The 23,226-nt window shown below is 39.1% G+C and overlaps 1 protein-coding gene across 4 annotated transcripts in view; it reads left to right on the plus strand.

Moving 5' to 3' along the window:
- Positions 1-23,226, plus strand: part of def8 (differentially expressed in FDCP 8 homolog) — a 50,619-nt gene that overhangs the window by 11,322 nt on the left and 16,071 nt on the right. For 3 of the 4 annotated variants that reach the window (XM_065269971.2, XM_065269973.2, XM_065269974.2), the window contains exons 3-5: positions 2,628-2,728; positions 5,555-5,704; positions 5,792-5,933. In XM_065269971.2, coding sequence (XP_065126043.1) covers positions 2,628-2,728; positions 5,555-5,704; positions 5,792-5,933 — 393 coding nt within the window. Of the gene's footprint in view, positions 1-444; positions 650-2,627; positions 2,729-5,554; positions 5,705-5,791; positions 5,934-23,226 lie in introns of those variants that run through there. The other variant, XM_065269975.2, reaches the window with a different exon arrangement.

Here is a 23,226-nt window from a genome sequence, read left to right on the forward strand (position 1 = left end):
TCCTCAAAGCCTGTGGAAACATTGTGACCAAAAGTGCATTGCGTGCATTTTGTAATGCGCAGCTTGGACTTTTCCTTGTGCAAGGAATGCGCTCATGCTCAGACTTTTCTTCTCATCTGAGCTTTCTAATGCGTGCGTCCCAGACTAGAGAGGTTGTTATGCGTGCAGGGGTTTAAAACCAGTGAGTGAGTTATTCCCGATACCTGGCACGCAAGTTATTCACAGCACGCCAAACAATACTTGGACGTATTTATCATGTTATCCACGTTTATTTTTGAGAAGAATAACTTAACATTTCTTTTAAATATCTCCTGTTATTTACTGCTCTGTGCGGACTGTGGAATACATAATTACATTTGCAGCTTAAGAAAAAGAGTGCAATAAAAATGTCCGCAGTGTATCTTATGAAACATAGTGTGTCTTATGGTTTTAAGAAGTTAAGTTGTACGGGGATGTGAGAAAGTGACAGAAAACAGAGAACTAGATCCTCATGACCAAAGCATTGGCTGCTGTATCACTTCCTGAACTGTCCGTCAAAAAGAAACAACACAATCTCAGATTTATTCTCAATCTTACGAGCTGCTGATTTGAAGTCCTCGGTTACATCTTTGTTCATTTGACAAAATGATGTGCTGTGATATTTATGCAGGTTAGTGATTATTTTGATTATAAAGCAGTTTTTGTGGGCTAAGGTAAACGGACAAAGTGTAATTTAGTTTATTGTTTATAGAGGTAATGTGAACTGTTTGAATGCTACTTTGTGGAGGCTTTTTTATTATCATTATAACCTGTTTTGGGCATGTAGTAACACCATATGTCATTATTACTACCCAAAATTTTGTCTTTGCCTGCTAGATGCCTATGCTATGTACTATTTGTTTTTCTAAACGGTATTCCTATTTTACATTGAGACAACTAAAATTAATGAAAAAATGTTGCTTCAGTATGTAACCTCTGTTCCCTTATGGAGGCAATGAGATGATGTGTTGATGTAGTGACACTATGGGTTTGTTCAATTCAATTTTTTCATTTAAATAGCGCTTTTCGCATCTACCAAAGCATCCTCAAATGAAATAGAAACAAAGAAAACACAAAAAAGCAAAGAACAACAAAGCATGGTAGGTTTAAATATAGTTTAGGATAGCGTAGGCTCTGCATAACTCTGATGCGAAGCCTGATGCATGCTGTGATTGGTCCTCTAGAAGCCCTCCCTTCATGTCATAAAAATCTGTCACATTTCCTCTTACGCATTTCTGCTTGCGATGGTATAAGCAAAGATTGGCCAATTTGAGTGATATTTCACTCAAGCTGCAACAGAAGTCGTTGTCTATTTACCTTCATCACATGCCTGCCCTCTTTGGCGTTGCTTCGATACTGTGTATACACAATGACATGCCGGGGACATTGCGTACTAGTGATTCACATGTGTGAGTACATGTTGACGCAAACTATGACGCAGAAGTATAAATAAAAACCAGCATGTAGCCTATGCATCGAGGCTACGGCATAGCAGAAGAACCATAATAGACCCTTTAGCTGGGAAGGCCAGTTCTCATCTGACATGTTACAGCTGTAATCCATAACAGAGACCCAGTGTTACTGATTACAACTACAACAATCTGATGTTACAGTAATATTTTAAAGAAGTTGGTATATTTCATACTTTTTTATATAGTGAATACTTTGGTAGCATGAGGATGGACATCAGGTGGATCGGTGGTGGGATGAGCATCACACCAAACTGGAATTGAACCTGTCTGTCTCAAATGTGACAAGACCGAGAAACACCATCACCTGCTTTCAGGCGGAGCAAAGCCGTAGTTCACTGACAAGATATCACATTCATTATCCAATTGGGCGATTATTTTTATGATTAATCGACTTACCGGATAATAACCCAAATATTTGCTCATTTAGATTTTTTTAGTATAGCTAAATTAGGGTATTCATGTGTATACATAAAAACACATATGCCACATACTACTTCAGAGATTTGCTAATATAAACTTTTTTGATTTTGTTATGTTAAGACTTTGTACAGCTTTTAAATATTAAAACATCTTTAAATGTGAAAATATCAATAAACAAAACAACGTATTGAGTCCTAAGGCATGTGCTGGTAAGAAAATTTAGCCATAGATTAATAAACAAATTTTTAATCTTCAACTTAAGACCTTCATTGTGTGGTTTGCTGGACAGGGATTATCTTAGGCCTTAGTTTAATTAGAAAATATAACTAGTTTTCACAAACATGCCTTACTTAAAACATGTATGATCTAACATTTCTGGCATAGTCATGATTTTGGCCTTTTTTGCTATATATCAACAGGATACATTAGGTTTGATCAGTGTGTGGTAATAAAAATTTAAAAATTCAACTAAAATGATCTTTAAGAAAGTAAACAAAAAAAAACTTTATGGTGCTTGAGACTCTGTTTTGTATGTCTTAAAAACAGTAAACAACAGCTTGAACTTAAGTTAATAATTATGTGAAATCACACCCGTGTCACATTTACACGGTTGCTCGTGCAGACGAAACTGACTTGAGTAAGAAACAACAGCTTCTGCTGGTCCCAGGTGAATTAAATGAAAGATCAGAAGTGTTAATCAGTATGTTATATTCACAGAGGTGAAGCGGTCAGAGATCTTCATCTCTGAATCTAAAGCTCAGAGTTCAGATCGTGCCATGGACCTCGGCCTGGCTGAAGATCACTTCTCTCGGCCTGTGGTAAGTGAACAACCCGCAGTTGTCCTGTTGAAAAGTCACTTTAGGGTGATTTGCATTTTTTCTTGATGATGTATAATGTTCGTGTTATCCAAGTTTATTGTTCAAAGTCATTCAAGTTCAAGAGAGCTAAAAAGGGGTCTCGTTTCATGGCTCACTTTGTCTGAGATTCTTTATGTGTGCAGTTTAACAAAACACATGCTATGAAACTGAACTTTCCCTTTAGCCAAAAATATTTGATTGGGAACAAATAACAGATATAAACTGAAATGTTAGATTTACCCTAAATGAATTATCGTTAACCACTACTAGAATATCAGAGCCAAGTGGCGAGTTTTACAAGGACATGCCAGGATGATGCTGTGCTCGACAGTGTACTCAAGCACTGATCGCCTAGAGATCTCACATATCTGAAAACATCTGAACAAATATTCAAATAGGCACTCCCTTTATAAACCAACAACAGATGGGAGGTTAAGACACATATATTCTTACCTATAGACAGTTCAGCAGTAACAACATAAACAAATGGCTTTTATGGAACAAACGTAACTTCCGGTAAACTCCACAAAGATTCAATAACAACAGAGTCATTTTACAGTAGTTTATTTCTGATAACAACCTAAATAAACAACATGTAGATGATGTTAGTTAAAATCATAGCTAAAGTGTATTAAAAACCATACTGAGCTCGTTACTGTGTAAAATATGTATTATATAATGTATGCAATCTTACCTTCAGATTGGCTGCCAAACCTCCCTTCACATAGAGCTGATCCGTGATCGCTGTCTCCCCTTTTCTTTAGGAAACCAAAACATTTGTTATTTTCAACGAGGTATTTGTTCCAGAGTTTAGTTTAAACACTAGTCAGACCATTAAACAAACAGAGAGCTGAAGTTCTGCTCAGACGCGTAATCGCGTCACCGCCCTTTGTGTTCCCTGATGAAATGGTCTATACCATTCTTAAATCTACATTTTGTGAGATAATTTCAAAATATTACTGCTGTTGTGAGACAATGGGGCAGTTTCCCGGACAAGCCTTATCCTAGTCCCAGACTAAAATGCATGTTTGAGCTACTTTAATTTCATAACACCTTGTAATGACATTTTTTAACATATATCAGTACCAGTGTTTTGTCTCATGATGCACAGCAGTATTGTTTTTTGTAAGGTTTATTTGTAAAAACTTCTTAAATATCCTAAAACAATTAAGGCCTAGTCCTGGATTGGTCTAAACCCTGTCCGGGAAACCGCCCCAATAAGTCATAAACACTTGTGATAGTGTTATTCTATTGCTTATAAGCGGAGAGTCGATGTGGCATCTACAGTCTGTGGAAGTAGCGCTTAAAGGGATAGATCAGCCAAAAATATATTTTTTTACTCACCTTCATGTTGTTCTAAATCTCGGAATCAGTGTTGGACACATAAGAAGATATTTTGATAAATGATGGTAAGCACAAAGTTGACGGTACCCATTGACTTCCATAGTAGGATAAAACAAATACTATGCGAGTCAGTGAGTACCTACAACTGTGTGCTTTCTTACCATCATTTATCAAAATACCTTGTGTCATGTTCAACAGAATAAAGAAACTCATACAGGTTTAGAACAACATGAGGATGAGAAAATGATGACAGACCTATAACGGACGCTTAACACTACTCAACACTCCTTAAACTTTAAAACTTGTTTGCCTTGTATAGCAGCTGGTAATCCAAAAAATAACTGGATTTAAATTTCCTCTTTTAGTAAAACCCTGTGCCTAATCCCTTAGAAAAAATATAGCAACCTAAGTCAGTAAGTAAGTTTAAATCAAACAATATGTTAGCTTTCTCAAGCCAGGATATCAGCACATAACAAATGTTGTTTGTAAATAATGCACAAGAATACATTTTAAAGAACTATTTGGTCTCTAAGTTTCATTGTACAATTCCCATACACTCAGCTGTCTAATAATACTTTTATTTTTATTCCCTGTTTCAAGTTTTGGAGTCCTGTTTCCTTATGTTCAGTGTTAAAGCCACAATGGGGCAGTTTCCTGGACAGGGATTAGACTAGTCCTAGACTAAAATAAATGTAAGAGCTGTCCAAACTGAAAACAACTTGCACTGACATATCTTAAAATACATCAGTGCCATTTGTTTTGCTTTACAATGCACACAAGTAATGTTTTTAGTAAGGCATGTTTGTTAAAACTAGTTTTATTTCATAATTAAACTAAAATCCTAGTCCTGGTTTAAGATAATCTCTGTCTGGGAAACTGATATATTTCATTCAGCTGTGTACTAACATTATCCCAAAAGTTCCCAAGGTTCTGTAAATTCCTGTTTTAAATAATGGCTCGTCCATTGTCACTATCACCTATCAAAAAAGAAATATCCTCGCTATCCTTGATTTCCTTGATTTGTGAAAACTATGGCAACATGAGTGGACAAATGCAGATGTGGCAATCTAACACACTGATATTATGCCTCACAGCTAAATAATGTGATCAAACGTATAGGTAATAAAACATAATTTGATTACCTTATTCATGAACATTATTGCCAAAGTCCATCCATATGTCTCTGGATGATAAAAACATCATCTCGCATTGTTTCACTCTCCTTCATAACGTCATTAACCTTTGCTATTGTTTCGAAAGTGTGACCTCTAGTCCTGAAGTTGATTAAAGGTTTCTTTAAACTTCATGTTAGCTTCAACATGCAGCACCACTGGGAACATTTCTTTTATTATTTCAAATATTCAGAGCATTTTTTTTTTGTTGGTGGCATTTCGGTTATTTTCGGAGCCTTAACTAGAATTTGTTGACCTTTGAACCTGGCAGGGTTCCTTTGTGGCATCTGATGTAGAGCAGCTGAAACAGGCTATTGAGGAGTGCAAGAGACTGATCCTGGAACTGCCAGAACATTCAGAGAAACAAAAGGACACGGTGGTCAAACTAATCCACCTCCGGCTCAAATTACAAGAGCTAAAGGTGAGACATGCAGGTAAAAGTTATCTGTGAGTTACCACTGAGATGTTCTGTCAGTGACATTTTACTGTTTGTGTTGGATTTCGAAAGGACCCAGAGGAAGATGAACCCAACTCTCAGGTTGTGTTAGAGCATCGCTTCTCAAAGGAGAAGAGCAAGAGTGTCAAACAGATGTGTGACAAGTGCAGCACCATCATATGGGGCCTCATTCAGACCTGGTACACCTGCACAGGTAAGATCAGTCAAACCATATTATTACAGTATAGGGGTTATTCGATCTACGTCATCAATGTTCGCGGCGGCCATATTGTTGACATAGAACTGTCAGTCTGTCAATTGACAAGCGAGGCAGCGTGGGTATTATGCATGGTATTATCGGTGTAATTTTTTTTAAACCGCGCGATGGTGTGTGGTGTAATACACGGATGTTCTAACAACAGCAAAAAGAACCCCGGAATTAGTTTTTATGCAATACCGACTGTCAGAAAACATGAAAGGAAGGAGACAGAGGAGTTGAACCAGCGAAGGAGAGACTCCCAACAGCAAGTCTGTCCCCATCATTTTACCACAGGTAACGTTAGGGATGCCTCACAGCCAAGTCTGTCCCCATAATTTGATCACATATGGTTAGCTGTAAGCACTGGCTGAAACTGCTCTTTCAAATAAGCTGCCATAAATCGAGACAGTTATTAAATTAGTATTAATAACTATATGAACATAAATAATAGGTCTGGCATTGATACTAGGTAGGGAATTAAGGGCCGTTCACATAACGATAACTATAAAAAATATATTTTTGAAAATCGTTTTATATTAAACAGAATAGCGGAGCTCACACCAAAACTATAACGATACAGATACAATGAACGACATCATTGGGATCACTTTCTGAGCGATTTTTCCCACCTGATGAAGGATAAACCATTGATAGCATTAAAATCTATTTGAACTTCAAGTGCACGAGCACTTAAAATGACAGTGAAGCTCATTGCTGAGGTCTATAACAGTAGATTACCTCCAGTTGCAGTGAAAATTGACTACGTAATGCTTTTTAATCTATTACATTAACTAACTGTTATGCCCAAAGGTAAGAGATTACACAAACTATTAGATTCACTGGATTCACAGAGTTACGCGAAACGCAGCGTGTTGAGGACATCTGCAAAAGTTTTTATTACAAGCAATATTAAAGGCAAGTGATTTGCGCGAGTGCCGTGAGCGAATTAGCATAAACGTATTGTTTGGTGATGTGGACGATGATATAGTTATCGTTATAGTTATCGTTATAATGTGAATGGCCCTTCAGTGCTTGTATGATGAATGCGGATACTGTATGAACGATATAGTTATAAATATCCGGATAAGTTACGGCTGGCAATAAGGACAGATCTTTACTTAAGGCTACTGGGTCTATTTGATATGGTTCCACAATAATCATGCTCATCTTCTCTTAATACAGACGAGATGAAGCCATTAGGCTACGGCTCCCCTCGCCTCAAATCTACGTGCGGCTAGAGGCAGGACAGATGTCATGTCAACAAGATGGCCGCGGTTAGCGACTTACGGTGTTTGCGAATAAGCCCTATACAGGCCTACAGTATACTGCTCTGTAAACACTATCTGTTGTCCATGACCACAATCACTTTATATGAAAATACATTGATTATTCTTCCACTAAAAGTCTAAAGGTAAAGTTTGTTTTTCTTGCTGCTCTTACATGAATTATTCAGTCAAAGGCACAATATGTAAATTTTTTAACATTAAATTGTACAAAACAACTAGCACATATTTTGTTCACATGTGCACTTACATTAACCCAAATGTTTAAACGGTGTTTGAATTCAGAATTAGCAGTTTTTAAAAAGCTTTACGCCCTATTGGGTAACCTGTTGTGTTTGTCTTCATGTTCACTTCATGTGTTGGGAGAAACGCATTACAAAAGTAATTTAATTACAGTAATTTAATGCATTACTAATAACATTTTGGTAATATTATACTTGTTACAATCTCAGTAATGCAACCCGAAATGTTTAAGAATTAACCAATACTAGGGCTGCACGATAAATTTCATGCGATTGTCATGGGCGTTTCGACAGTAAAGCCGGTTCCTTGATAAGTAGTAAATTGGAATCACCTGCTATTCAGATGGAGCAACATTTACTGCACAAAGCTGTAGTTCACTAAAAAGCTGGCAATATCGCATTCATTATCACAGGCGATACGTCAGCGATAATGAAGGCGAAGTTGCTTCGTTTTTTTGGTTGCCAACTGTCTCATATTAGTCAGGACGTCTCGTATTTTTGGCTTAAATGATTTGTCCCATATGGGACCTCTTGCATCCTGTTTTTTGACTGCTACACTGATCTAACCGACTGATACAAAAGGCTTGTTCGACTTCACGTGGAACCACAAAAAAACGAGTCTGAATTTATTTTTGTTTGTTTATATTTCACATTTAAACTTCAAAATTCATAAAAATGTGTTTGTCTATGAAGATTAACTTGTTGGACAAAAAGTGTCATAAACTTTTGTTAAACACATTTTTTAGTGATAATCCAAAAGTCAATGGTTTCTGTTGTGCTTATGAATGTAATGGCCAATCTGATGCGTTTTCACAAATTACCAGAGCAGTCTGCTAAACACTCTGGACTCAAGCTTCGAACATAAATAACAAAGTTTATTTGCGATGAAAGTAAGATATGTGCAGAGTCATTCATTATAACGGGAGTTTTGCAAGATTAAACTTTACTCAGTTTCAGTAATCGTTCTTTGATTGCTTTCATACTGTTTCTTCACAGTTTTGTTTATCATGCTACAAGACAAACTAATCTACTAATGCTTTAAACAGCATCCATAAACACATCTTAGCATGTTTTGTCTGTGTTAATTAAAGAACTTAGCCTGTCAGACATATTATATTATTTTGACATTAATAATCATGATTACAAAATGAAAGGCAATAATCAACAATGATTTTTGTTTTAATCTTGCTGTATTGAGTGCTTAATTTTTATCTGATATGCTCCTCAGAGTTAAAAGACACCTCTAATGCCGCTTTGCTTCATCATTTATATACTTTATGCATTAAAATTACATTCATTTAATTATTATTTAAATATTTTTTATGAATAATGATTTTTAATCATTTAAAATTAGCCTACATCTCATAGCATTAAGCAATTCATACCAGCAGTGGTGGAGCTAGACTTTTAAAACAGGCGTGACAAAGGGGTGGCAAGGTATTATTTTGGGGGGTCAATATACAAAGTGTTCAATTACACTAAAAATAAATTATTTTCCACAAAATGTATATAGATTAAATTAAAGTTGTTTATTTTCCAAAATGTACACAATTATAGCCTATATGTATTAAGTATACGGCAAAAATAGAACAACTGGGATCTGCACCTGACTTTTGCTTCTTTAGAAAGAAGTTGGTAATATCGCTTTTTCTCTTCATTCTGCTGTCCCTAAAGGAAAACTTGGTTACACACCTCATGAAGAAACCAAAATTTGGAACAATTTGCTTGTTTTTATTTACCATAAGTACACCGATACTAATAATACAAATACTAAAGTAATACATTACGAAGATCTGAGTATTGAGGTCTAGCCTATTTGACAACACAAGGAAAATTGCTTAAAGACGTCTAGACATGTTATGTTAAGGGAGAAGGGATTAATTTAATGATTATTTAATTTAATAATTAATTTAATGATATAAATAGACTTCTGTCCCTCACATTAAGCTATGGAACGGCTTCAGATGACTTTGTAAAATTATTATCCAACCCTCTCAGACCCAAGTCACCCAAACTGGCGTGAAAAAAGCGGAGAGACAGCAAGCGCAAAATGCGGCAGCGGCATCTCGTAGCGGCACTTCCGGCGTCAACTCCAGCAGCCAGTGACGTTCTCCGGCATTTCGTAGCGGCATCTCGCGCAGCCAGAGAACTTCTTTCGCAGTGTGGCTGTTGGTAGCAACTTCCGCGGGCCAATTACATAATTTCACTTTAAAACTACATTTGAACTTTCATTTTATCATGAAATTTGTTAATACAGTAGTATTAATCTCCAGCAGCCATGGACTTTTATCCGGCAGTCCGTGACTTTCTCCAGCAGATGTCGCTCTCTCTGTCTGTGTGTGGATATATATAATATATATGGATATGCAACGTAATGTAACGTTTTATATTAAAAAATTAAAGGATTGCGGTAATGAAGACAGCTTTCAGCTCTTGCTGTTGTTCACTGCTTATTAAACAAGGTTTTATTTGTAGCCTAATTGTGTAAAAAATATAAAGCATGTATAAAGCATGAATCGCTGCTCATCAATTCTGGCGAAAATCTGTAGTTCCTTTAATCTATAAGTTCACCGCATAACTTTTCATAGTCCTTTCATTTTTTAAAAGACAAACGGCTGGTCAACCCAGTCACACAAAATATTTTATTGGGAAAGCAGAAGAAATCACGCTTAAATGATAATGATAGTGTCTACGCCTATCGCTTAAATACGCATCTTTCAGAAATAAATAACTATAACTAAGTATCTTTTGGATGTGTTTTTTAAACCTTGGAAAAATGTAACATGCAGGGCCGAAGTGGGACTCCTTTTAAGCCCTGGAGTTTCATGTCTAAGACCGGCCCACTTTAGTTCACCACTGACTATATTAAAATAATATAATTAAATCCTCAGTTGTTTATAAGTCTGCAATAGTGCACTATTCTCTGCAGCCTTGCAATTAATATATTTTCCAAAAATATTATTTCCAATTCAATGCAAATACAGTAGTCTAAAACAGTTATGATTTTGCCATAATCATGCAGCCCTACCATAATGTATTTTAATATTATTCAATTAACTTATTCAAAAACTGCTGAAAAGGAACAAATGTTTTCCCCCATATTTTTTCCCCTAGAGTTTTGCATGAAATAGATGAAGAATAACTTTTCATAGATTAATCATTGTTACAAATATAACTTAGATATAAAAAATACGACATTTACCTTTTAGAGGCTGTTCGTATCAAGTCGCGCTCAAGTTTATTTAAAATCCAAACGTGCGGCAAGTGCAATCAAATATAGACGCGTCTAAAACAAAACTCGTGTTCACAGGCGACCGCTTTGAAAAGCAGAAGAAAGCGGGGCGTCATGCGTTGTCCATGCGTTTAAAATGAATATGGACTCTATTTATGATTATGAACGCAAGAATTATTCCGTGGTCGGAAGTTGGGGCACAATCAACTTGGGCATAAAGCGGTGGGATCGTATACCACCCGCAAATTACGCGAATGGGGCTGCTGTAAGGGGTGTCAGCATAGGGACAGCAACCTTCAACCTGGTGGCATGCTAACACCGGCCCTAGTGCCCCCCCAAAAAAACAGACAATTTGAGCGCAAGATGTTAAAGTGAGCGTGCGTTTCCTAAAGCATGCAAACACAAAATTATTTCGAAAGTCTTGGCAACTAGTCTCATAAAAACAATCAGTTATGTCTTAAAGTGATTGCAAACAGTTCGGAAAGAAATCAGATCTTTGTGTTGTCTGAAAGTAGCAGTTCTTATCTGCTTATGTTTGTGTCATTTATATTAATTAAACAACAGAAAACAGGAAAATTACTTGTGTATCTTTAAAAAGATTAATTTTATTTAATTTATACAGTGAAGAAGACAGTGTTATTATTCATTTGATTCTATTTATGTACCTAAATACTACTGTTAGATCTTACTTTATTTGTAACTTTGTTCTTTTCTATTTTTATATGCTCATAATTTCCAGTTTTGCTGATCCGAAAATTATTCGATCTGACTCAAAAAACGCAATGTAATCCATTTAACCACTACTATATAGTAAAATTATGTAATTTAAGAGTGAGTCCTATTCTGTTTAAAATGTCTGGCCTTGCCAGTGTTTCACACTAATTTGATGAGTTTTCAAGGTAATGAGGGGGTGGAGCTTGGCCGGGGGGTGGGGCTTAGCTAGGGGACCCCCATAAGCTTTGAAATAATTCGAACACTGAGGCAGACAGTTGATAGACACTTATAAAAGGAAATGTTTTAATGCAAAATGCAAATGAACCTGACATTCTAATGTAATGTAAATGCAATGTTACACTGTTTAATTATAAATAATAAAATATAACAAATAAATATAATTAAATGTGTTTTATTAAAAATGTCTCTATTTCACTTTGCGTTTGTAGCCTACTGGCCCATTTTAACCTAAAAACAATGTTTTAAAAAAATGGGTCAGCTAAACTTTCAAAACCTGTAGGCCGAACAATTATATTTTATTACATCAAATCAACATAAATAATAAAAATATAAGAAAACAGTTAAATGCGTACATGGGTTATTTTGTTAGTGTCCCAAGCGAATAACCAAAAAGTGGGCCAATTTATGCCAAATTGCATAATTTATGTGTGTTATGTGTGGTCCCATTTGCTCCTAAAATCTAATTGGCGCAAGCTCAAAATATATTTGGAAGCCTTTGTGCTAATGCAAATATTTTTTGTGGTGCCAACTGTTTTAATTTCTTTACGAAACGATCACTTAAGCCTACTGTGGAAAAATGAAAGAGACCAATGAAACTTTACACGGATGACTCAAAAACACACTGACAACAATTATATTTAATTATATACCATTAAAATAAATGTCTGTAAACGTAATGATGTTGAATATATATATATAGTATAGTAAAATGTACTTTTAAAAAATTAAAAATAGTGATATTAAATTATATTTATTTATTTCATAACCCTCAAAAGATTTGTACTTTTATTTTTTATTTAGTTTTGTTATGCAACACTTAAAAATAATGTTTTTGTATGATATATTTTTTATTTGATTATTTTTAAAAATATAAATTATTATGAATTCAGTTTATTAAACATGCCATTTGAGACGTGAAATGTAATTAACCATTAAGTAAAATTAAAAGTTAAAATTCTGAATCTAAAAATTAAAAAACAAACTAAAACAGAAAAATGGAATTTGTGAAAATAAAAACTGAATTTAAAATAATCATTTAAATCATCATTTAAAATAAAAGTTAAAAAAAAATAGGGCCCCATGAATCTACACATTTTAAGTACATAAAAGCTTGCTTAAAAATGGGTCAAGCACAAGTCAAGTGTGTGGCAAATAATTTAAGATCAAGTTTGAATGTTCAAGCTTTTAATCTTCAGGATGATGAAGTTGGCGTGCTCTTATAATTTTCAATGGATGATCCAAAATTTTGCTGATGCTCCTAACTTTTACATTTGGGAGCAGCACCAATATACTAAACTGTAAATCTCGAGGCATGATAGTGCAGCAGCCTGTATATCAATACACAAAACAGAATCTGTAGTGCAGCAACAGAATGTTTTAGGCCGGCGAGCGGCGACAGTTGCTAAACAGCCACGGCTGCGAAGTTCTCTGGCTGCTGGAGATACAGCTCGGATTCATATTAACTTAGGCCTACTCATATTAACCGAATAACAGCTTATATTCATATTTTATAGCATTTATTAAAGCATGTGATTTATAAGTTTGATTTAATCTGCAACTAACTGTGATTGATTGAATCAGAAAGTGTAATTCAGCACACACATGCATACACCTGCAGCGCTATAAACTTTCTCTGATGTACAGCAACAGAAACTCACTTACAAATTTCATAATGAATGCTTACAAATGACAATATATAATATTGTATTTATATTTATATTGCTAACATAACGGCTATCCCTGGCTGCTCGAGATGCCACTGCGAGATGCCCCTGTAGAGTTAAAGGGGCCGGTTAAAGTCCCTGGCTGCTCTAGATGCCGCTAGCGGCCGGTTAAAGTCACTGACTGCCCAAATGCCCTTATAGAGTAAGCGGCTGGTTAAAGTCACTGACTGCCCGAGATGCCGCTCCGAGATGCCCCTGTAGAGTAAGCGGCCGGTTAAAGTCACTGGCTACTCGAGATGCCGCGCGAGATGCCCCTGTAGAGGAAGCGGCCGGTTAAAGTCACTGGCTACTCAAGATGCCGCTCCGAGATGCCCCTATAGAGTCAAGCGGCCGGTTATAGTCACTGGCTACTCGAGATGCTGCGCGAGATGCCCCTGTGGAGGAAGCGGCCGGTTAAAGTCACTGGCTGCTCGAAATGCCGCGCGAGATGCCCTGTAGCGGCCGGTTAAAGTCATTGACTGCCCGAGATGCCCCCTGCGAGTTGCCCCTGTAGAGAAGCGGCTGGTTAAAGTCACTGGCTACTCGAGATGCCGCGCGAGATGCCCCTGTAGAGGAAGCGGCCGGTTAAAGTCACTGGCTACTCAAGATGCCGCTCCGAGATGCCCCTATAGAGTCAAGCGGCCGGTTATAGTCACTGGCTACTCGAGATGCTGCGCGAGATGCCCCTGTGGAGGAAGCGGCCGGTTAAAGTCACTGGCTGCTCGAAATGCCGCGCGAGATGCCCTGTAGCGGCCGGTTAAAGTCATTGACTGCCCGAGATGCCCCCTGCGAGTTGCCCCTGTAGAGAAGCGGCTGGTTAAAGTCACTGGCTGCTCGAAATGCCGCTATAGCAGCCGGTTAAAGTCCCTGACTGCCCGAGATGCCGCTGCAAAATCCTACAATAATTAACAATTTCATGATAAATGCTTACAAATGGCAGTATATAATATTATGTTGTTTTTAAATGTCGTTTTTAAAGTGAAATATTACATTGATTTATGTAATTGGCAAGCAAAAGTTGCTACAAACAGACACGGCTGCTACAGAAAGCCTCTGGCTGCTCAAGATGCCGCTACAAGATGACACGAGATGGCGCTGTACTGGCTGGTGCCGGAGAAAGTCCCTGGCTGCTGGAGATGCCGCTGGAAGTGCCGTTGCGTGATGCCGCTGCCGCATTTTGCGCCAGCTCTTGCTGAAAAAGCGCGAGGCGCCGAAAAGCGCGCTGTTTACATCCCTGTACTATGTCCACGGTGGTTTTATTAAGTTCAATATGCTGCATTACACGTGCCAATATGAATAAGCCTACCTAATTATGTTGGCTTGAGAAAGCCAACATACTGTTGTTGCACTTAAACTTATTATTATTATGTTGGCTTTGAAAAAGCCAATATATTGTTATTGCTTTTAAACTTATTATGTTGGCTTGAGAAAGCCAACATACTGTTGTTGCACTTAAACTTATTATTATTAGTGGTGCTTGCATTTATGCAAGGCATCACTATTACTATTGCTCATACTTATTATTATTATTATAATTATTATGTTGGCTTTGAAAAAGCCAATATATTGTTATTGCTATTAAACTTATATCTTATTATTCTACCCCAAAATTTCTGACACTAACTCGTCCTAGGGCTTTCAAGCTACATGCACCAAATTTTCCACAGACCTTCAGACTGGTCTGACTTAGTGTGCTATATCTTTTCTAACTGATGGGACCTTCCGAATTCCTAAACGGGGGTCTCGAACACCCCAAAATTTCCATTGACTTAACATTGAGACAAACTTTGACGGGTCATAGCTGTGAGTGAGAAACTTGTAGAAACTTGTGGCTTACCACATTTAAGGTGGCTGACAGGCTCTGTAAGAACATACATCACAATGGGGTGTAAGCTATACCCCTGGGGTGTAAGAGGCCCCCAAAATTTCCCATTGACTTATAATGGGGCAGGAAACATGCCCATATAAGGGAATAAAAGCGTCCCAGATGGAATATCTTTACTTTAGAGTGTCGTAGAGACATGGGGGTGGGCTCATTTTACTCAGTCATCCAATCAGTCTCTTAGGATCGCCCCAAAGCTATTTAGCCACGCCCCTAGCAACAATTTTGGGTACCCTAGCAACATCTCCCATAGACTACCATTATAAAAAGCCCAGATGGATATCTTTACACCAGAGTGTCATAGAGACATAGGGGTGGGCTCATTTTACTCAGGCATCCAATCAGTCTCTTAGGATTCCTACTGAGGTATTAAACCACGCCCCTAGCAACCAATTTGAGCACCCTAGCAACATAATAAACAAAGCCTTATATCTCTGGATCTGAACATCTTAGAGACATGGGGGTTGGGTCTTTGGGTCATGTTAGCTTCATGCTAGCTCCATGCTAAGTCATACTAGCTTCATGCTAGTTTCATGCTAGCTTTATGCTAATTTCATAATAAATCTTGCTAAATCATGCTAACTTCATGTTAAATCTTGTTAGCTGCACGCTAAATAGTGCTAGCTTAATGCTAATCATGCTAGCATCATGCTAATCATGCTAGCTTCACGTTAAATCATGCTAGCTTCATGCTAATCATGCTATTCTCATGCTAACTTCATGTTAATCATGCAAGCCTCGTGCTAGCTTCATGCTAGCTTCATGCTAATCTTGCTAGTTTCATGCTAGCTTCATGCTAATCATGCTAGCATCATGCTAGCTTCATGCTAATCATGCTAGAATCATGCTAGTTTCATGCTAATCATGCTAGCATCATGCTAGCTTCATGCTAATCATGCTAGCATCATGCTAGCTTCATGCTAATCATGCTAGCTTCATGCTAATCATGCTAGCTTCATGCTAGCTTCATGCTAGCTACATGCTAATCATGCTAACATCATGCTAGCTTCATGCTAATCATGCTAGCTTCATGCTAATCATGCTAGCATCATGCTAGCTTCATGCTAGCTTCATGCTAATCATGCTAGCTTCATGCTAATCATGCTAGCTTCATGCTAATCATGCTAGCATCATGCTAGCTTCATGCTAGCTACATGCTAATCATGCTAGCATCATGCTAGCTTCATGCTAATCATGCTAGCATCATGCTAGCTTCATGCTAATCATGCTAGCATCATGCTAGCTTCATGCTAACATCATGCTAGCTTCATGCTAATCATGCTAGCTTCATGCTAGCTACATGCTAATCATGCTAGCATCATGCTAGCTACATGCTAATCATGCTAGCTTCATGCTAATCATGCTAGCATCATGCTAGCTTCATGCTAATCATGCTAACATCATGCTAGCTTCATGCTAGCTACATACTAATCATGCTAGCATCATGCTAGCTTCATGCTAATCATGCTAGCATCATGCCAATCATGCTAGCATCATGCTAGCTTCATGCTAATCATGCTAGCTTCATGCTAGCATCATGGTAGCTTCATGCTAATCATGCTAGCATCATGGTAGCTTCATGCTAATCATGCTAGCATCATGCTAACTTCATGCTAATCATGCTAGCATCATGCTAGCTTCATGCTAATCATGCTAGCATCATGCTAGCTTCATGCTAATCATGTTAGCTTCATGCTAGCTTCATGCTAATCATGTTAGCTTCATACTTAAACATACTAACTGCCAGATAGCCTACTAAACTAAACTTCTGTCAATCCGTTTTAAACGTTCAGGCTACGCTTTTTCAAGCCAACATAAAGTTTGTCTTCAAACTTTAATATCTAGTTATTATTCTTATGTCTGCACACTTTTTCGGCGCGTAACTCGTCCCGCACGGTTTGCCATAGTCCCATGAAAGAGGGCTCAAATCGACCGTTTTATTTAAGAGATGGTGGCTATGACTTTTATAAGCGGTCGGGTGCAGAATTTCCGAAAGGGGGGCGAAAAACCACCCGAAAAATCCCATTGACTTAACATTGCGCCCAACTTTGACGAGTCATAGCTCCGCTCGAGGATTTTGTAGAAACATGTAGGTTACAACATTTGAAGAGGGTGGTAGACTCTGTAAGAACATGGATCACAATGGGGTGTAAGTTGTACCCCTGGGGTGTAAGAGGTGCCCAAAAATGCCCAATGAAAAGTCAATGGGGCAAAATCCCATAGACTTAACATTGCAAAAACTTTGACGGGTCATAGGTCCGAGCGAGGATTTCATAGAAACATGTTGGTTACTAAATTTGAAGAGGGTACTAGACTCTGTCAGGACGTACCCCACAATGGGGTGTAAGGTTACCCTAGCAACCATTTTGGGCACCCTAGCAACCTATACCATTGACTGCCATTATAAAATGCCTAGATGGATATCTTTGCACCACAGTGTCATAGAGACATGGGGGTGGGCTCATTTTACTCAGGCATCCAATCAGTATCTTAGGTTCCTTAAAGACTTACCAAGCCACGCCCCTAGCAACCAAATTTGAGCACCCTAGCAACCGAATAAAAAAAGCCTTATATCTCCGCATCAGAACATCGTAGAGACATGGGGGTTGGACCGTTTTACTTGTGACTTGGAGTTTAATCACTGGCCACATCATTGGCCACTCCCAAGCCACGCCCCTAGCAACCAAATACAGTACCCTAGCAACAGAGTAAACAAAGCCTTATATCTCCGCATCAGAACATCGTAGAGACACGGGGGTTGGACCGTTTGACTCATGACTCGGAGTGTAATCACTGGGCACATCATTGGCCACTCCCAAGCCACGCCCCTAGCAACCAAATACAGTACCCTAGCAACAGAGTAAACAAAGCCTTATATCTCCGCATCAGAACATCCTAGAGACACGGGGGTTGGACCGTTTTACTTGTGACTCGGAGTGTAATCACTGGGCACATCATTGGCCACTCCCAAGCCACGCCCCTAGCAACCAAATACAGTACCCTAGCAACAGAGTAAACAAAGCCTTATATCTCCGCATCAGAACATCGTAGAGACATGGGGGTTGGACCGTTTGACTCATGACTCGGAGGGTAATCACTAGTGGATGCCATTTTTTCCCCTAGCAACCAAATACAGTACCCTAGCAACAGAGTAAACAAAGTCTTATATCTCCGCATCAGAACATCGTAGAAACATGGGGTTTGGACCGTTTGACTCGTGACTCGGAGGGTAATCACTAGTGGATGCCATTTTTTTCCCTAGCAACCAAATACAGTACCCTAGCAACAGAGTAAACAAAGCCTTATATCTCCGCATCAGAACATCGTAGAGACACGGGGGTTGGACCGTTTGACTCGTGACTCGGAGGGTAATCACTAGTGGATGCCATTTTTTTCCCTAGCAACCAAATACAGTACCCTAGCAACAAAGTAAACAAAGCCTTATATCTCCGCATCAGAACATCGTAGAGACACGGGGGTTGGACCGTTTGACTCGTGACTCGGAGGGTAATCACTAGTGGATGCCATTTTTTCCCTAGCAACCAAATACAGTACCCTAGCAACAGAGTAAACAAAGCCTTATATCTCCGCATCAGAAAATCGTAGAGACACGGGGGTTGGATCGTTTGACTCGTGACTCGGAGGGTAATCACTAGTGGATGCCATTTTTTTCCTTAGCAACCAAATACAGTACCCTAGCAACAGAGTAAACAAAGCCTTATATCTCCGCATCAGAACATCGTAGAGACACGGGGGTTGGACCGTTTGACTCATGACTCGGAGGGTAATCACTAGTGGATGCCATTTTTTTCCCTAGCAACCAAATACAGTACCCTAGCAACAGAGTAAACAAAGCCTTATATCTCCGCATCAGAACATCGTAGAGACACGGGGGTTTGACCGTTTGACTCGTGACTCAGAGTGTAATCACATGTGGATGCCAATTTTCTCCCTAGCAACCAAATACAGTACCCTAGCAACCGAATAAACAAAGCCTTATATCTTCGCATCAGAATATCGTAGAGACATGTGGGTTGAATTGTTTTACTTTTGGCTTGGAGTATAATCATATATTGTCCCCCGAAATTTGCCACGGCAAGCACCACTTCACATTTTCTTCAGGAAATGTACCTATCTAGTTATGTTGGCTTGAAAAAGCCAACATATTGTTATTGCTTTTAAACTTATTATTATTATTCTTCTTAGCACCCCAAAATTTCTGACACTAACTCGTCCTAGAGCTTTCAAGCTACATGCACCAAATTTTCCACGGACCTTAAGACTGGTCTGACTTAGTGTGCTATATCTTTTCTAACTGATGGGACCTTCCAAATTCCTAAACGGGGCGCTCAAAGACCCCAAAACTCCCATTTACTTAACATGGAGACAAACTTTGACGGGTCATAGCTGCGAGTGAGAAACTTGTAGAAACTTGTGGCTTACCACATTTAAGGAGGCGGACAGGCTCTGTAAGAACATACATCAAAATGGGGTGTAAGCTGTACCCCTGGGGTGTAAGAGGCCCCCAAAATTTCCCATTGACTTATAATGGGGCAGGAAACATGCCCATATAAAGGAATAAAAGCGTCCCAGATGGAATATCTTAACTTTAGAGTGTCGTAGAGACATGGGGGTTGGACCGTTTTACTTGTGGCTTGAAGGTTGATCATTATGGGATGCCATTTTTCTCCCTAGCAACCAAACTTAGTACCCTAGCAACGGAATAAACAAAGCCTTATTTCTCCGCTTCAGAACATCTTAGAGACACGGGGGTTGGACCGTTTTACTTGTGGCTTGAAGGTTGATCATTATGGGATGCCATTTTTCTCCCTAGCAACCAAACTTAGTACCCTAGCAACGGAATAAACAAAGCCTTATTTCTCCGCTTCAGAACATCTTAGAGACATGGGGGTTGGACCGTTTTACTTGTGGCTTGAAGGTTGATCATTATGGGATGCCATTTTTCTCCCTAGCAACCAAACTTAGTACCCTAGCAACGGAATAAACAAAGCCTTATTTCTCCGCTTCAGAACATCTTAGAGACACGGGGGTTGGACCGTTTTACTTGTGGCTTGAAGGTTGATTATTATGGGATGCCAATTTCCTCCCTAGCAACCAAACTTAGTACCCTAGCAACGGAATAAACAAAGCCTTATATCTCAGCATCAGAACATTGTAGAGACACGGGGGTTGGACCGTTTTACTTGTGGCTTGAAGGTTGATCATTATGGGATGCCAATTTTCTCCCTAGCAACCAAACTTAGTACCCTAGCAACGGAATAAACAAAGCCTTATATCTCCGCTTCAGAACATCATAGAGACATGGGGGTTGGACCGTTTTACTTGTGGCTTGAAGGTTGATCATTATGGGATGCCAATTTTCTCCCTAGCAACCAAACTTAGTACCCTAGCAACGGAATAAACAAAGCCTTATATCTCCGCTTCAGAACATCATAGAGACACGGGGGTTGGACCGTTTTACTTGTGGCTAGAAGGTTGATCATTATGGGATGCCAATTTTCTCCCTAGCAACCAAACTAAGTACCCTAGCAACGGAATAAACAAAGCCTTATATCTCCGCTTCAGAACATCATAGAGACAAGGGGGTTGGACCGTTTTACTTGTGGCTTGAAGGTTGATTATTATGGGATGCCAATTTCCTCCCTAGCAACCAAACTTAGTACCCTAGCAACGGAATAAACAAAGCCTTATATCTCAGCATCAGAACATTGTAGAGACACGGGGGTTGGACCGTTTTACTTGTGGCTTGAAGGTTGATCATTATGGGATGCCAATTTTCTCCCTAGCAACCAAACTTAGTACCCTAGCAACGGAATAAACAAAGCCTTATATCTCCGCTTCAGAACATCATAGAGACACGGGGGTTGGACCGTTTTACTTGTGGCTTGAAGGTTGATCATTATGGGATGCCAATTTTCTCCCTAGCAACCAAACTAAGTACCCTAGCAACGGAATAAACAAAGCCTTATATCTCCGCTTCAGAACATCATAGAGACAAGGGGGTTGGACCGTTTTACTTGTGGCTTGAAGGTTGATTATTATGGGATGCCAATTTCCTCCCTAGCAACCAAACTTAGTACCCTAGCAACGGAATAAACAAAGCCTTATATCTCAGCATCAGAACATTGTAGAGACACGGGGGTTGGACCGTTTTACTTGTGGCTTGAAGGTTGATCATTATGGGATGCCAATTTTCTCCCTAGCAACCAAACTTAGTACCCTAGCAACGGAATAAACAAAGCCTTATATCTCCGCTTCAGAACATCATAGAGACACGGGGGTTGGACCGTTTTACTTGTGGCTTGAAGGTTGATTATTATGGGATGCCAATTTTCTCCCTAGCAACCAAACTTAGTACCCTAGCAACGGAATAAACAAAGCCTTATATCTCCGCTTCAGAACATCATAGAGACACGGGGGTTGGACCGTTTTACTTGTGGCTTGAAGGTTGATCATTATGGGATGCCATTTTTCTCCCTAGCAACCAAACTTAGTACCCTAGCAACGGAATAAACAAAGCCTTATATCTCCGCTTCAGAACATCATAGAGACACGGGGGTTGGACCGTTTTACTTGTGGCTTGAAGGTTGATCATTATGGGATGCCATTTTTCTCCCTAGCAACCAAACTTAGTACCCTAGCAACGGAATAAACAAAGCCTTATTTCTCCGCTTCAGAACATCTTAGAGACACGGGGGTTGGACCGCTTTACTTGTGGCTTGAAGGTTGATCATTATGGGATGCCAATTTTCTCCCTAGCAACCAAACTTAGTACCCTAGCAACGGAATAAACAAAGCCTTTTATCTCCGCTTCAGAACATCTTAGAGACACGGGGGTTTGACCGTTTTACTTGTGGCTTGAAGGTTGATCATTATGGGATGCCAATTTTCTCCCTAGCAACCAAACTTAGTACCCTAGCAACGGAATAAACAAAGCCTTATATCTCCGCTTCAGAACATCATAGAGACACGGGGGTTGGACCGTTTTACTTGTGGCTTGAAGGTTGATTATTATGGGATGCCAATTTTCTCCCTAGCAACCAAACTTAGTACCCTAGAAACGGAATAAACAAAGCCTTATATCTCCGCTTCAGAACATCATAGAGACATGGGGGTTGGACCGTTTTACTTGTGGCTTGAAGGTTGATCATTATGGGATGCCAATTTTCTCCCTAGCAACCAAACTTAGTACCCTAGCAACGGAATAAACAAAGCCTTATATCTCCGCTTCAGAACATCATAGAGACACGGGGGTTGGACCGTTTTACTTGTGGCTTGAAGGTTGATCATTATGGGATGCCAATTTTCTCCCTAGCAACCAAACTAAGTACCCTAGCAACGGAATAAACAAAGCCTTATATCTCCGCTTCAGAACATCATAGAGACAAGGGGGTTGGACCGTTTTACTTGTGGCTTGAAGGTTGATTATTATGGGATGCCAATTTCCTCCCTAGCAACCAAACTTAGTACCCTAGCAACGGAATAAACAAAGCCTTATATCTCAGCATCAGAACATCTTAGAGACACAGGGGTTTGACCGTTTTACTTGTGGCTTGAAGGTTGATCATTATGGGATGCCAATTTTCTCCCTAGAAACCAAACTTAGTACCCTAGCAACGGAATAAACAAAGCCTTATATCTCCGCTTCAGAACATCATAGAGACACGGGGGTTGGACCGTTTTACTTGTGGCTTGAAGGTTGATCATTATGGGATGCCAATTTTCTCCCTAGCAACCAAACTTAGTACCCTAGCAACGGAATAAACAAAGCCTTATATCTCCGCTTCAGAACATCATAGAGACATGGGGGTTGGACCGTTTTACTTGTGGCTTGAAGGTTGATCATTATGGGATGCCAATTTTCTCCCTAGCAACCAAACTTAGTACCCTAGCAACGGAATAAACAAAGCCTTATATCTCCGCTTCAGAAC

Source organism: Paramisgurnus dabryanus, chromosome 9 (assembly GCF_030506205.2).
Source record: "Paramisgurnus dabryanus chromosome 9, PD_genome_1.1, whole genome shotgun sequence".
In the NCBI taxonomy this organism is placed as follows: Eukaryota; Metazoa; Chordata; class Actinopteri; order Cypriniformes; family Cobitidae; genus Paramisgurnus; species Paramisgurnus dabryanus.